Consider the following 11,830-nt stretch of genomic DNA (forward strand, 5'->3'; position numbering starts at 1 on the left):
AAGTGCAGAGTTTTACACCTCTGGCTCCAGCGGTGCCAGGTGTGGCCCCTTTCCCTGTGCCCTGCAGGGTCCCCAGAGTGGCCACAGCTGCCCTGAGGATGCTCCGTGCCCCGCGGATCCCTGCCGATCCCTGCCGAGGGACACAGCGGATGCTGCACGAGCTCCAAGAGCAGCTCCAACAAGAGCATGTGAGACAAATCTGCCGGGGGATATTAAACCCAAGGACGGCCCTGCCGGCTCAGGAAGTCCTCGGGATGCTAATTGCTGGAAGCTGGGAAAGTGGACTGGGAGGATCTCACAGAGCTCTCGCTGCCTTCTGCTGCTTTTATCTCAGCATCTCCTGTTGGCTCTGGCAGAGGCTGCACCAGAGGCTGCGCTTTGGTCTGAGTCAGCATTTCTGTGATCCTACACTGCCCAAATTTTCCTTTTGCATTTTGCCAAAGTTTTCTCCTTTTTTTCCATAATAGCAATGAGTTTGGGGTTGGTTTTTTTTCCCAGCTGCTGATGCTGTTTGGGGAATTCTCTCTCCCTTGAGCACAATTATCTGCACTAGTTATGCAATACATTGCTAACATGGGTTTTGGCAAGCTTTGATTTCATCCAAATTCATATCAGACCCTTCCAGGACACTCAATGATTTTTGTTTTCTTCAACAACAAAACCTCTTTTCCGAGAAGTTTCTTGCCTAGCCCTGCCTGGAGTGTTCACCTGGATCCTGGACAGACACAGATCAACAGTGTCCTGGGTTTATTTATTTATTGTCTCTCCTCCAGTCAGTAAGCAATTCATTTACACACCCGGCTCTGCAGCAGTGATGCAAATTGAATGATCCAGGAGGGTGGGAACATGGTTGTAAGTTGCAAAGGAATTTCCACAGGGTAACTTCCTCAGCAACTTGGCTGATAGAGGCAGCAATAAACCAGCAATAAATAGCAATAAAAGCAGACACTCGTTCTCGTGGAGAAAGGAGCCATCCCCTCAGTACAGAAAGGCAGATGATGTGCCTGGGCTGTGATTTAGAAATGATCTCTGAAAGGAAATCATTTAATGGCACAGCAGCAAAGGCATCTCAACCATCAGCAGGAGGAGGCAGGGCTGTTGTTTCATCTCCCAGCACATCAAAGGCTGCTCAAATCCCAAAGCCAGCCCTGCAGGGATTAAATGGAGCAGCTTCACTCAGCAGCAGCTCTGTCATGGAAAGCAAATCCCTCCCTGTGCAGGAGAGCAGCCACGAGCCTGGTGCTCACTGGAACTGCACCCAGAGCGTCCCTGGGGACCCTGGGACAGGACACCGGGGCAGGGCAGGCTCCCCTCGGGGGAGGAAGAAGACTCCCACTGAAGGATGCCCTGATCAAAGTGTCTGGGGGGTTGGGGGGCATCAGCTGCCAGAAGAAGTAACATCAGTACTGTTAATTTATGGAAAACTGGCGCGGAGAGAACGAAACCCCAGAGGGACCTGGGAATTCTCTAAGTCTGGGAAATGGCTGCAGGAAAGTGGAAAGTATTTGTGAAGGAAATTAGAGGAGCTGAAGCTGAAATTCCTCTAGTCATGGCTCAAACAGAGGAAAGAAACTCTTTGGCAGTGCTGTGGAAAGGAGCATCGAGAGGCCAGGACAGCAAGAGAAAATGGGGTCGGGTAATTGCAGCACCACATAAATGCTGGCAGTTAGGAGAAAGCCCTAAAGGAGCTGGCCAGTGGGACAGATCAGTGTCTGGGGAGCTCTGAAAGCAAAACTGGAGAAAAGTAGAGACTGATCCTGGTGTGCCCTCACTGTAAAACAGAGCCCAGCTATTTTTGACATGACTCAAACCAAAGGTGGAAGTGCAGCAAAGGCAAAGCTGGTGCCAGGACTTGGCTCCGCATACTCAAAGGCTGGAGCCTTTCAGGAAAGGGTTGTGGGTGCCCCTGCTGCCCACACTCACCTGGGGACAGACCCTGGGGCCCCAAAGCCTGGCAGCTGTGTCTGAGAACATCTGGAGTGGGCCTGCAGACAAGGGCACCAGGGCTGGGGGGCTTCGGGAAAGGAGCAGAGGCAGAGAACAGCACAGAGCAGCCCAAGACCAGCGAGGTGCTGACAAAAACTGAGTTCAGCTGCCCTTGGCTCCTTTGGGAGGCAGGGAAGGGAAGGGGAAGGTGAGATCAGCTGGGCAGTTTCTCCTGCTCACGGTTGTCTCTTTCCTTTGGAAAGGGTGGCTGCTGCCTCCGATGGACTCTGGCCCCAGGACACACACAGCGTAGAGGAAATCTATTTTTAGTCTCAACAAAAGTGCTAGTAAAGAAAAAAAAAGGTTAGAAAGACAATTGCTTCCTGTTTAGGGCTGGTGCTGGGAGGGAGATCCTGCCAGGACCTGAGGCCGGGCGGGCAGAGGGTCTGGGGGTGAGGATCCGTGGCAGACAAGGGAAGTGCCCCAGCTCCTGCCAGCCCCAGGGCTGCTGCTCCTGCCCGGATTCCCGGGGGAGGGAGGGACTCAGCTTCTGCCCCCCGGGATTCCTGGGCTTTAGGCTGAGCTCAGCAGCTCAGGTTAAAGGACTCAAGAGTTGTGGTAGCCTAAGGAGAGAAACTGCAATGTGACTTTCACACTGAGCCTCAGATTCATTGAAGACTTATTCCTGTGAAATTCCTCTGAAGATTCCAATACTTAGTAAAATCAGGACTTAGGGCAGGAGAGAGGCTCCGTGCAGCCAGAGGGGTTTAAACACTGATTAATCTCCTTATCTGCAAAGTGCTTTTGTGCTCCCACCAACAAACTACACTGGAGGTTAAACAGGAACCCAAAATTAAACCCACAGCATTTTCTTCAATGAACTTTCTCCAAGTCAAATCTACTTCCTCTTTTCAAGACCCCAGCAGTGACATTTTTGATTGCATTTAACATTTTTCAAAAGCAAGACAATCATCATTAAAAATCAGCTTAAAATGCACATTTTTCTATTTTAGGAACAGCACAAGCTGCAACTCTTTCCGGGACAGTTTGTGTTTCTTCTGCTGCACCATTAAAAATCCATCCTGGATGTCAGCAGCTCATTATTCTGACAAGGGGCTTTACTTCCCCTTGTGCCTTTTCCACATCACACACACTCAAAAGGAGGAAGATACAACAGTTTTTCTCCTGAAATCCCAGACTGGAAGGGTAGGGATGGATCCCCGTGGGTGGACTTGGTGACATACAGGATATTTTCAGCTCCTTCCTGGCACACAGCAAAAGAGAAAATACAAAGGCAAAGAATCATCCTGGTAACCCAACAAACAAAACACTCGTTTAATTTCTGCCCAGAGTTTACCCCAGGAAATGAACTCCTAACAAATTTGTGAAATTTCAACAATGTATTTGCAAAGAAGCTGAGGGAGGTGGGGATGCATCCTGCCGTGGGCACCGAGCGCTCAGGTGAGTCCTGCTGAGACGTAGCCCAGGATCTGCACGGTGCTGGGGTAGCTCCTGCGCATGCCCATGCAGCGCTCCTGGTCGATGAACAGCGAGTTGTTCTTGACCACCAGGTCGTGCTCCAGGACCCCCTTGGAGCGCACCAGCATCTGCAGCACGTCCTCGGAGGCGCGCAGGCACTGGTGCAGGTTCCGCAGCGTCTCGTTGATCTCGTTCACCTCTTGGACAAGGCTGGAAAATAGCGGGACCCCGTCAGACCCTCCTGTGGGGTGGTGTCCACCCAGATGGGCCCTCTGGGCACAGGGTTTACCCACACCCCATGCCCTGCTACGGGAGAGCCAAGGGCAGAGCCCCTCCCGACCTCCATGGGGAGGAATGGAGGTTTGTTCCAAAGCTCTGGATGTGCTCAGCCACGTGTGCCAGAGCAGCTCGTGCCACCAGGAACAGGGATGAGCTGCTGTTGTTTCCTGTTTCTGTTTGGGTTTGTGGCTTTGTTGGTTCACCCTCCTGCACCTTCCCGTGCAGGGGTCTCCTGCACAGGAGACACACACAGCAGGACAGGACACTGGGAGAGGCTAAAAGGGAACGTGGAACAAGTGGAGGATGGAAAAACCAGCGGTGTGTGAGATGCTCAACCAGTTCTGGGTCTGGGTTTAAATGATTTGGAAAAGGGAACTGTACTCAGAGGGCTCCCAGGAGGAGCTGTGAGCTTTGGGTGCCTCCCAGGGCTGCTGCTGGGCACTCCCTGGGGCGCTGTCCCAAAGCTCTTGAAAGTATTTCCAGTGTGCCCAGTGAGGGGAGGACAGCTCCACATGTGCACCCTTCTTTGGGGGTACCCAAAAGGAATGGGCTCAGTGCTCTCAGTCTCAGCCAGTCAGAATAGAGTCACGCAATCATAGACCAGAATCCCAGAGTGGTTTGGGTTGGAAAGGACCTGAAAGCCCACCCAGTGCCACCCCTGCCATGGCAGGGACAACTCTCACTGTCCCAGGCTGCTCCAGCCCTGTCCAGCCTGGTCTTGGGCACTGCCAGGGATCCAGAGGCACCACAGCTGCTCTGGGTACCCTCACAGAGAAGAATTCCTTCCCAATATCCCATCTGTCCCTGCCATCTCTGAGTTTAAAGCCATTGCCCCTTGCCCTGTCACTCTCTGCCTGCACAAAAGCCGTCTCCCTCCTTTTTCTAAGCCCCCTTAGGGGGCTGGAGGGCCACAGCACGGAGAGCAAGAGGCTCATCCTCCAAAACTGAGCACATGCAGCCACCTGGATGAGGCAGGAGAGAGGATGGCACCCGAGGGCTGGGACACCTGCTCAGTGCTTTAGATTCAACCAGGGCACTTATGGAAAGAATATTTAGGGAAAAAGCCATTCTGTCTTGCAGAGATGCTCCTGAGTGCCCCCCGGGCCCTGCAGCCCAGCCTCACCGGATCTGGGCAGCGTCCCGGCACAGCTCCACGTTGGGTCTCCTCGTGCGCTCATCCAGCCGGGTCTGAGCCACCTTCAGCTGAACCTCCTTGTCCCTTATGGTCTTCTGGATGACTTGGATCTTGGTCTCCAGCTGGAAGATTTCCTGCCGTGTCTGGGGTGAAACAAACACAGGAATCAATGAAAAGATATCTTTTCAAGTGATCACATCATTCCCTTCTCTCCTGCTTGTGCAGGAAAAACCCAAGCTCAATAAACAGCCCCTGGGCTCAGGCCACATCAAGGCACAGATCCAGATGAGTTTTCAGGGAAAATCTCTTTGCTCTTGCTGTCACATCAGAGGAGAGTTAGGAGCAGAGGAGGTTTAGGAGCGGTGATGGATCTATTGAATTACCAGCTTCCCAAAATTGCTGCTTGCAAGAATGGATCATCCATCAGCTAACACAGGGAAAGGTTTAATGGCTCCTTATTTAAGGAGGTGCCATCAGCCCCTGGTGCTGCAAATTCGCCGGTCTGAGCCCTTCCCAGGAGTCCCACAGTCTGACCCAGGTCCCATCACCGCTCTCCCCCCGCCATGCCTGGCACCGGGAACACGTCCACCCCTGGGGAGGGCGGGGCCGGTACCTTGGCCAGGTGTGTCTGGATCTTGCTCTTGGCGTTGGCGGTCTCGGTGATGCGGCTGGCGAAGGCGTCGTTGACCTTGCTGAACTGGCGCCACATCTCGTCGGCCGTGCCCATCAGGAGGCTCTCGGTGCTGGCCCGCAGCTTGGCCGAGGCCGCGCGCGCGCTCTGCGAGCGGAAGATGTTGTTGTCCGTGAACCTGGCCCACGTCTCCGGCACCGAGACCCTGCGGGGAGAGCACAGCCCTTGGCACAGCCGCTGCTGCCGAGCCCTCGTGGAACTGAAACGTCTGGGTGGAACTGAAACATCTGGGCCCCGCTGGCTCGATGATATTTACCAAATGAGGGCGTGTTCACCAAGACAACTTGTGAAAGTTCAGACAAACAAAAGATTCTCCCATAAAAAAGAGATTCCAGTCGGAGCTAAAATTTACACCTTGGAGGCATTGAGTGCCAAGGAATCCCCAGCCTCAGAGGACACACAGATCACAGTTCAGTCAATTCCTTTTGCTCACAGCCCTTCTCAGTCTCCCACTAAACCCAACGAGCTTTAGATCCCACTCCATTCCCTGTCTGTGCATTTGGGATGAAGTTCCTGCCTGTGCAGTAGTCCAGAACAAGGTCAACAAAAGACTTAAATACCACATAAGCTCCATGTAAAACCTGCTGATTCTCGGCACATTTTACCCCGCTCTGAATTTCAGCCTCAGTCCTTTACAATCCATTTGCCTGTCTGAATATGTCTAAGCTCTGCTGTGAATAATTATTTAAACTACTAGAAAAATTGTCTGAATCTGTGTCTCTCCATAAACTTCATGGGTTTCTGTGGGCAGATTTATTCTCTCATCCCTTTGCCACTTGGGCATCTCTCTGTGAGTGCTGGGTTAGGTCACTGTTCATTTACTGCCAAGCCAAAGCTGAATTCCTGGCACCCAAAAGCAGCGGAACCCCATCCCAGGACCACGCTCTTTTTTCTTGATTTTCTGGGTCATTTCGGCTCCCTGCCAGGCCCTCTCCATAGAGGGGTGAGCCCCAGACATTCCATCAGTGAGGAGCACTCAGGCAAGCACTGAGACATCTTTGAAAATATGCATGGACTTAACGAGCTGTGCAGAGCTGCTGGGCTGAATTCGTTTGCAGGCTGAGCTCTGAGCCCAGATCTAATGTTTAATTAGGTCGGGCTGCTCTTGCCCGCTGGGTGTTCGGCATCCAGCCAAGAGCAGAGGGCTCTTCTCCCCCGGAGAGCCCAGAGGGACAGCACCCCTCGGAGGTGGGTGCCTCCAGGAGGGGTGGATGTGCCTCCAGGAGGGATGGATGTGCCTCCAGGAGGGATGGGGAGGGATGGATGTGCCTCCAGGAGGGATGGATGTGCCTCCAGGAGGGATGGATGCACCTCCAGGAGGGGTGGATGTGCCTCCAGGAGGGGTGGATGTGCCTCCAGGAGGGATGGATGTGCCTCCAGGAGGGATGGATGTGCCTCCAGGAGGGATGGATGTGCCTCCATGAGAGATGGATGTGCCTCCAGGAGGGATGGGCAATCCCAGCTCCCCGCTCTGCGCCTGCCAGGCCCGCAGCACTCACGTGGCATCGATCCTCTCCACGCCCTTGAAGAAGTGGATGCCTCTGGAGGAGTTCTTCAGCTGGTAGCACTTGTTGTCGATGTGGTGGCCCATCTGCTTGTCAGCCAGGTCCTTCTCCAGCTCCTGCCGAGCCTCCTTGTTGCACCTGGAACGTGGGAGCAGCAGCCTCAGTCGGGATGGAGGGTGGGAGGTCTGTGCCCCCCTCCCCCCTCTGTGCCCCCAGAGCATCCCTGCCTGCCTGGCACAGAGCCGGAGGGTTTGAACCCGCAGGGATCTGCCGGGGGCACAGCTGCAAACACACCCCAGCCCTGCAGCAAGGCCCCCAGCCCTCCTTACACGATCTGGGCATTCACCGTGTCCAGGCACTGCTGTAGCCTCTCCCGGCAGGACCTGATGATCTTGATTTCCTGGGCACAGGCAGAACAAACCCATCAGCGTGGGTGCACAGACATCCTGGGCACTGCTGCCCTGGGGCCACGCAGCAGGAACTCCCCTTCCCCCCCAGCAAACAGGGCAGGAGGGGACCCCAGCCCCAAGGCACCCACCCGTGCAGCCCAGCCAGCCAGGGCCAGGGAGGGGACAGGAGGGACTGTGGCCATGGCCAGGGAGGGGACAGGAGGGACTGTGGCCATGGCCAGGGCCAGGGAGGGGACAGGAGGGGCTGTGGCCATGGCCAGAGCCTCTGGAGTCACTTTCAGGGTGGGTTCCCAAGTTTTGTCCTCTTGACATCAATGGCCAGGGCTGCTCTCCATTACAAGGAGACAGGGCTGCATCCTGACCCGACATGAACGGGCACAGTGCTGCCCTGGGCCAGCAGTGCCACACATCTCCATCCCCAATCCCAGGGCATTTTCCTCCCCACAAGAAATCCCATCCATATGGACAAGAGGACTTTGGTGTGAACATGGAGTCAGTTCTAGGCAGGGTTCAGCCCCCCTAAAACCCAAATGCCATTATGGAGATACCAGCTCTGATAATTTTTCTAAACCCTCATGACCTTTAAACTAATCTTTTAATTTTTCAGGGCCTCACTCACAACAAAAAATCTTCTAAGAGAGCAGTGGTTTCACAGGCCCACAGGCTGCAATTTCCTTCCCAGTTTTGTGAGGCTTTTGCAGTGATTATATTTCATTGTACCCTGCATTAGGATCCCATTTGCTGTGCCATATTTGCTTTTAATTCATGATTTAAAGCCGCTTAGATAAAGGCAGGCAGGAGTGCAGGTTTTTATGATTTCTATAAAATCCATTGCCTGAGCACACAGTGACAGTCCTGTTGCAGCACTCTGCCCTGAGCGAAGCAGAGCTGGGGAAGTGTAATTAATATCTTTTATTAGCCCAACAAATACAGCTGGGGAAAGCAGACAAGCAGTCAGGCACACCCTGCCCTCTCCATCTGCGTGTGTGAGATACAGAATGTGCTCCAGAGACAGACAGGTCATACAGACAGGGAGAGATCTGTGCAGGCAGGGCTCGGAAAGGCAGGACCACCTCACAGGCTCCTGATGTGCCACACAAACCCAGCTCCTCTCCAGCTCTTCCCTCCTCTGCCAGGGAACACCAGCCCCTGCCCCAGCAGCTTTGGGGGCTGAAGAATTCGGCACCTCAGCAGCGCTGGAGAGCCAGCGAGGGAACGCAGCTGCCAAACTTATCCAGGGGAGTTGAGGTAGAAACAGCTTTGCCACAGGACGCCTGCTGCCAACTCACCGTGACGAGCTGCTTCTCCACGTCGTCACTGACCAGGTCGATGCCCATCCTCTTCTCTCGGTTGAGCAAACACTTGTGAGCGACCTGGTGGGGACACGTGGTGACATCAGCGCTGGCTGCAGCGACAGGGCTCCCTGCAGGGACTGTGCCCATGCAGGGAATGCAGGAAAAGAAAACAGGTGGGCACAGGATGGCAGCCTGGAAGAATCTGCCCGAGGCAGCTGGGTTAGCTGGCAACAGCAGCCGAGTGCAAGATCAGCATGGAAGCAAAGGGACGGAGCCCACGTGTCCCCAGGCCACCCCAGCACAGCGCAGGGACGTGTGTCAGGCTCAGTGTTGGCCTCCCAGAGCCTCGTGGTAAGACATGGGTTTTGTGTCCCACGCCAGGATTTTGGATAAGGATGTCTGGTTAAACAAACACTGCAGTGATGTGCTCAGCATGTGCTGGAGGAGGATGCAGCAGATGCAGGGGGTTTGTTTATCGCTGACTCAACTAATGGGCTCTTCTTGGGAACTTGCCAGCGTTACAGGGCTGAGATGGGCTTTATGGGAGGCTTGAGTGGCTGCAGATGTTTGGGCTGGGGGTTGCAGTGTCCCTACCTGGAAAGGGCCCTCGGTGTCGGCCAAGGCTCTCTCCAGTCGTTTCTGCATGTCCATCAGGGAGTTGTTCTCCCTGATCATGGCATCCAGCTCGATGCAGAGCTCGGACTTCCAGTAGTCTATGTCATTGATGCGCTCTCCCAGGTTCTTGGTGCTCTCCCCTTGGGTCCTCTTGGCCTGCTGGTACACGTCCTTGATGGTGCGGGTCAGGTCGGCGCGCAGGCGCTCCGCGTTGTGCCGCGCGGCCTCCGACTCCTTGTAGTTGGTCAAGTTGGACCTGTGCCAGTCATCCAGCGTGTGCCGGGTGAAGACACCGTTGGGTCTCTCGGAAATAAAAGGAACTATCTTGGTGGGGGGAAGCCCCGGGAAGTTTTCGGTGAGGGGAGACAAGGTGGGGTTGAGGGCGGCTGCTTTGTAGTAGGAGTTGGGCATCCAGGGCATGCTGAAGCTCTCGGGGTGATAGGGATTGCGGTTCTTGCAGCCGGCGGCCACGGTGCTGGTCGCTGGCAGGACCTTGGGAGGTGGTGGCCGAGGCTGGTTAAACTTGGCTTTCAAGGGATAGCCGTAGAGTTCCATCCTGGAATGCTGCTGGTGTGGGTCCTGCACAAAGGGGGCAGAGGAAAACCTCGCTCAGAAAGTTCCTGTCCTTGTGGTACCTCTTACAGCAACAGCCAACTTGTGATGGGACCAGCCCAGGGCACCCACAGAGCCCCTACGTCTCCTGAATGTAAATCCCCCTGACAGTATCCCACTTGGATAGGGAGGGATTTGAGACCAACTCTGCTGTTGGTATCTTGTGTCAGGTCTTGAAATGAGGAGAGGAACAAATCATGGCTGCCTAGGAAGATGACAGATCTTATACCTTTGTTTTCCCTATTCCTTAATTCCTTATTTCCCATTTTCCCTGTCAATCTAATGACCTCCCCTGGCAGGGTGCTGAGGCCCTGGCACAGGTGCCCAGAGCAGCTGTGGGTGCCCCTGGATCCCTGGCAGTGCCCAAGGCCAGGCTGGGCAGGGCTGGAGCTCCTGGGACAGTGGGAGGTGTCCCTGCCATGGCAGGGGTGGTCCCTTCCAGCCTGACCCATCCCTCAGGCCATCAAGACTCATCCCTGGATCCAGCCCGGCCAAAGGCTTTGGGATGGGCAGTGGGACACTGACAGCCCCAAATTCAGCACTAAAGCTCTCACAGGTGTGACTGGCTCTGAGTCACCTTGGCAGAAGCGAGGAGGGGACGTCTGTGCTGTTCCCACAAAGCAGTCACTCCAGCCCTTTGTCCCTGCTGGGGACAGGCCACTGCCATTCCCTGCCTCTGTGCCCCTCATTTGCCCAGGGAGCAGCACTGGGAGAACAAGGATGCTTTCCCTGGCTCCCAGCCTGCAAAGAAATCCTTCCCCTTTAGACACTGACAGACTAGTGTTTGAGGGAGAAAAAGCCTTGGGAATGGACTGGATGGCTTTTGCAGCATTTCCAGCTGAAAGGAACGCCCCGGCACGGCCCTTGGGGTAAGCCATGGTGGGATGGGAGTGCCAGCCCCCCTGGGCAGGGCACAGCCCGGGGAATTCGGGCTGGGGACGGTACCCGGTACCGGCTGTGTGTGGCTCCCTCGCTGAGGCACAGCTCCAGCTCCCCCTCGGCCGTGAGAGCGGGGTGAGCTCAGGGCTGGGGGTGCCCGGGGGGGCTCTGCTCATCACTGGCTGTGTGGTGGAGCCGGCACTGCCCAGCTCTGCCCGGCTGCGCTGTGCCCGTCGCTATGGACCGGGGTTCCGTGGCCGTGTCCTGGGGCTCTGTGACGCTGCTGGGCTCTGTGACCCGTCCTGCCCATTGACCCGCCCTGGAATGGCCACAGCAGTGGCTTCAGCCTGGGAACAGGCCCAGCAGGAACAGGAGGGATGCCAGGGGGAGCCCAGGCACCCCAGCCCATCCAAGGGGGTCTCTGTCTCCCCAGCTCCTGGGAACGCCATCAGCTCTGCTCTGGCAGCTTCCACGTCCCATCTTCTCCAGAGGGATATTTTCATTGGCTTCACTTCCCAGCTGTGTCCACGGCTCATTGAGCACCCAGGGGTGCTTCTGCCCTCTCACGGCCTCAGTTTCTCCTGATTCTCCCAGCTCCTGCAGCTGCAGACTGGGACTGCACCAAGGGGTTTCCCAGGTCCTGGTGACCCCTGGCCACCCCTCCTGGGCTGGCTCCTCGGGACAGCTCTGCCTCTTGCCAAGGAGCGACAGAAACTGGAACCCAAAGTGCTTCGTGTGTACACAGAGTGCAGCAGATCTGAATTTCACTTTAAACACACGTCCTGCCCCAGCCAGGGGAGGAATCGGCTCCATCAACCTGAAACAAAACATTCAGCCCATCAGTTGGTTTTTCCAGAGCCAAAGCAGATAAATGAGTGCAGGGAAGGCCTGCCAAGCCCTGTCCCCAGCAGGACACCCACCCACCCCGGCTCTCTGCTCCCTGCACGCTCCAGCTGGGCTCTCACGCCCTGCCCGTGGCTAATTCTGTTCAGATGAATCACTGC

General features: G+C 55.5%; 1 protein-coding gene across 2 annotated transcripts; it reads right to left on the reverse strand.

Annotated features, from left to right (window-relative positions):
- Nucleotides 1-3,237: 3,237 nt before the first annotated feature.
- On the reverse strand, nt 3,238-11,445 carry TEKT3 (tektin 3). Of its 2 annotated transcripts, none has more exons than XM_002195185.5 (8): nt 10,900-11,445; nt 9,315-9,914; nt 8,715-8,798; nt 7,345-7,415; nt 7,010-7,153; nt 5,433-5,655; nt 4,808-4,962; nt 3,238-3,615 (listed from the first exon to the last, which is right to left on the reverse strand). In XM_002195185.5, the coding sequence occupies exons 2-8, from the start codon at nt 9,888-9,890 to the stop codon at nt 3,384-3,386; spliced, it is 1,485 nt and encodes a 494-aa protein (XP_002195221.2). In that variant the 5' UTR covers nt 9,891-9,914; nt 10,900-11,445; the 3' UTR covers nt 3,238-3,383. The 2 variants fall into 2 exon arrangements, with proteins under 2 accessions (XP_002195221.2, XP_030143404.2); XM_030287544.4 differs by having other exon boundaries at nt 10,893-11,445.
- Nucleotides 11,446-11,830: the final 385 nt, after the last annotated feature.

This window comes from Taeniopygia guttata, chromosome 18 (assembly GCF_048771995.1).
Source record: "Taeniopygia guttata chromosome 18, bTaeGut7.mat, whole genome shotgun sequence".
NCBI lineage: Eukaryota > Metazoa > Chordata > Aves > Passeriformes > Estrildidae > Taeniopygia > Taeniopygia guttata.

What these genes read in the sequence shown, in the direction of transcription:
- TEKT3 (XM_002195185.5), bottom strand. Translation starts at nt 9,890, where the DNA reads ATGGAACTCTACGGCTATCCCTTGAAAGCCAAGTTTAACCAGCCTCGG. An exon ending in ACGGTGAATGCCCAGATCGT is followed by an intron (nt 7,154 to 7,344) that starts GTAAGGAGGGCT and finishes CCCACGTTCCAG; the next exon opens with GTGCAACAAGGAGGCTCGGC. An exon ending in GTGGAGAGGATCGATGCCAC is followed by an intron (nt 5,656 to 7,009) that starts GTGAGTGCTGCG and finishes CTCTCCCCGCAG; the next exon opens with GGTCTCGGTGCCGGAGACGT.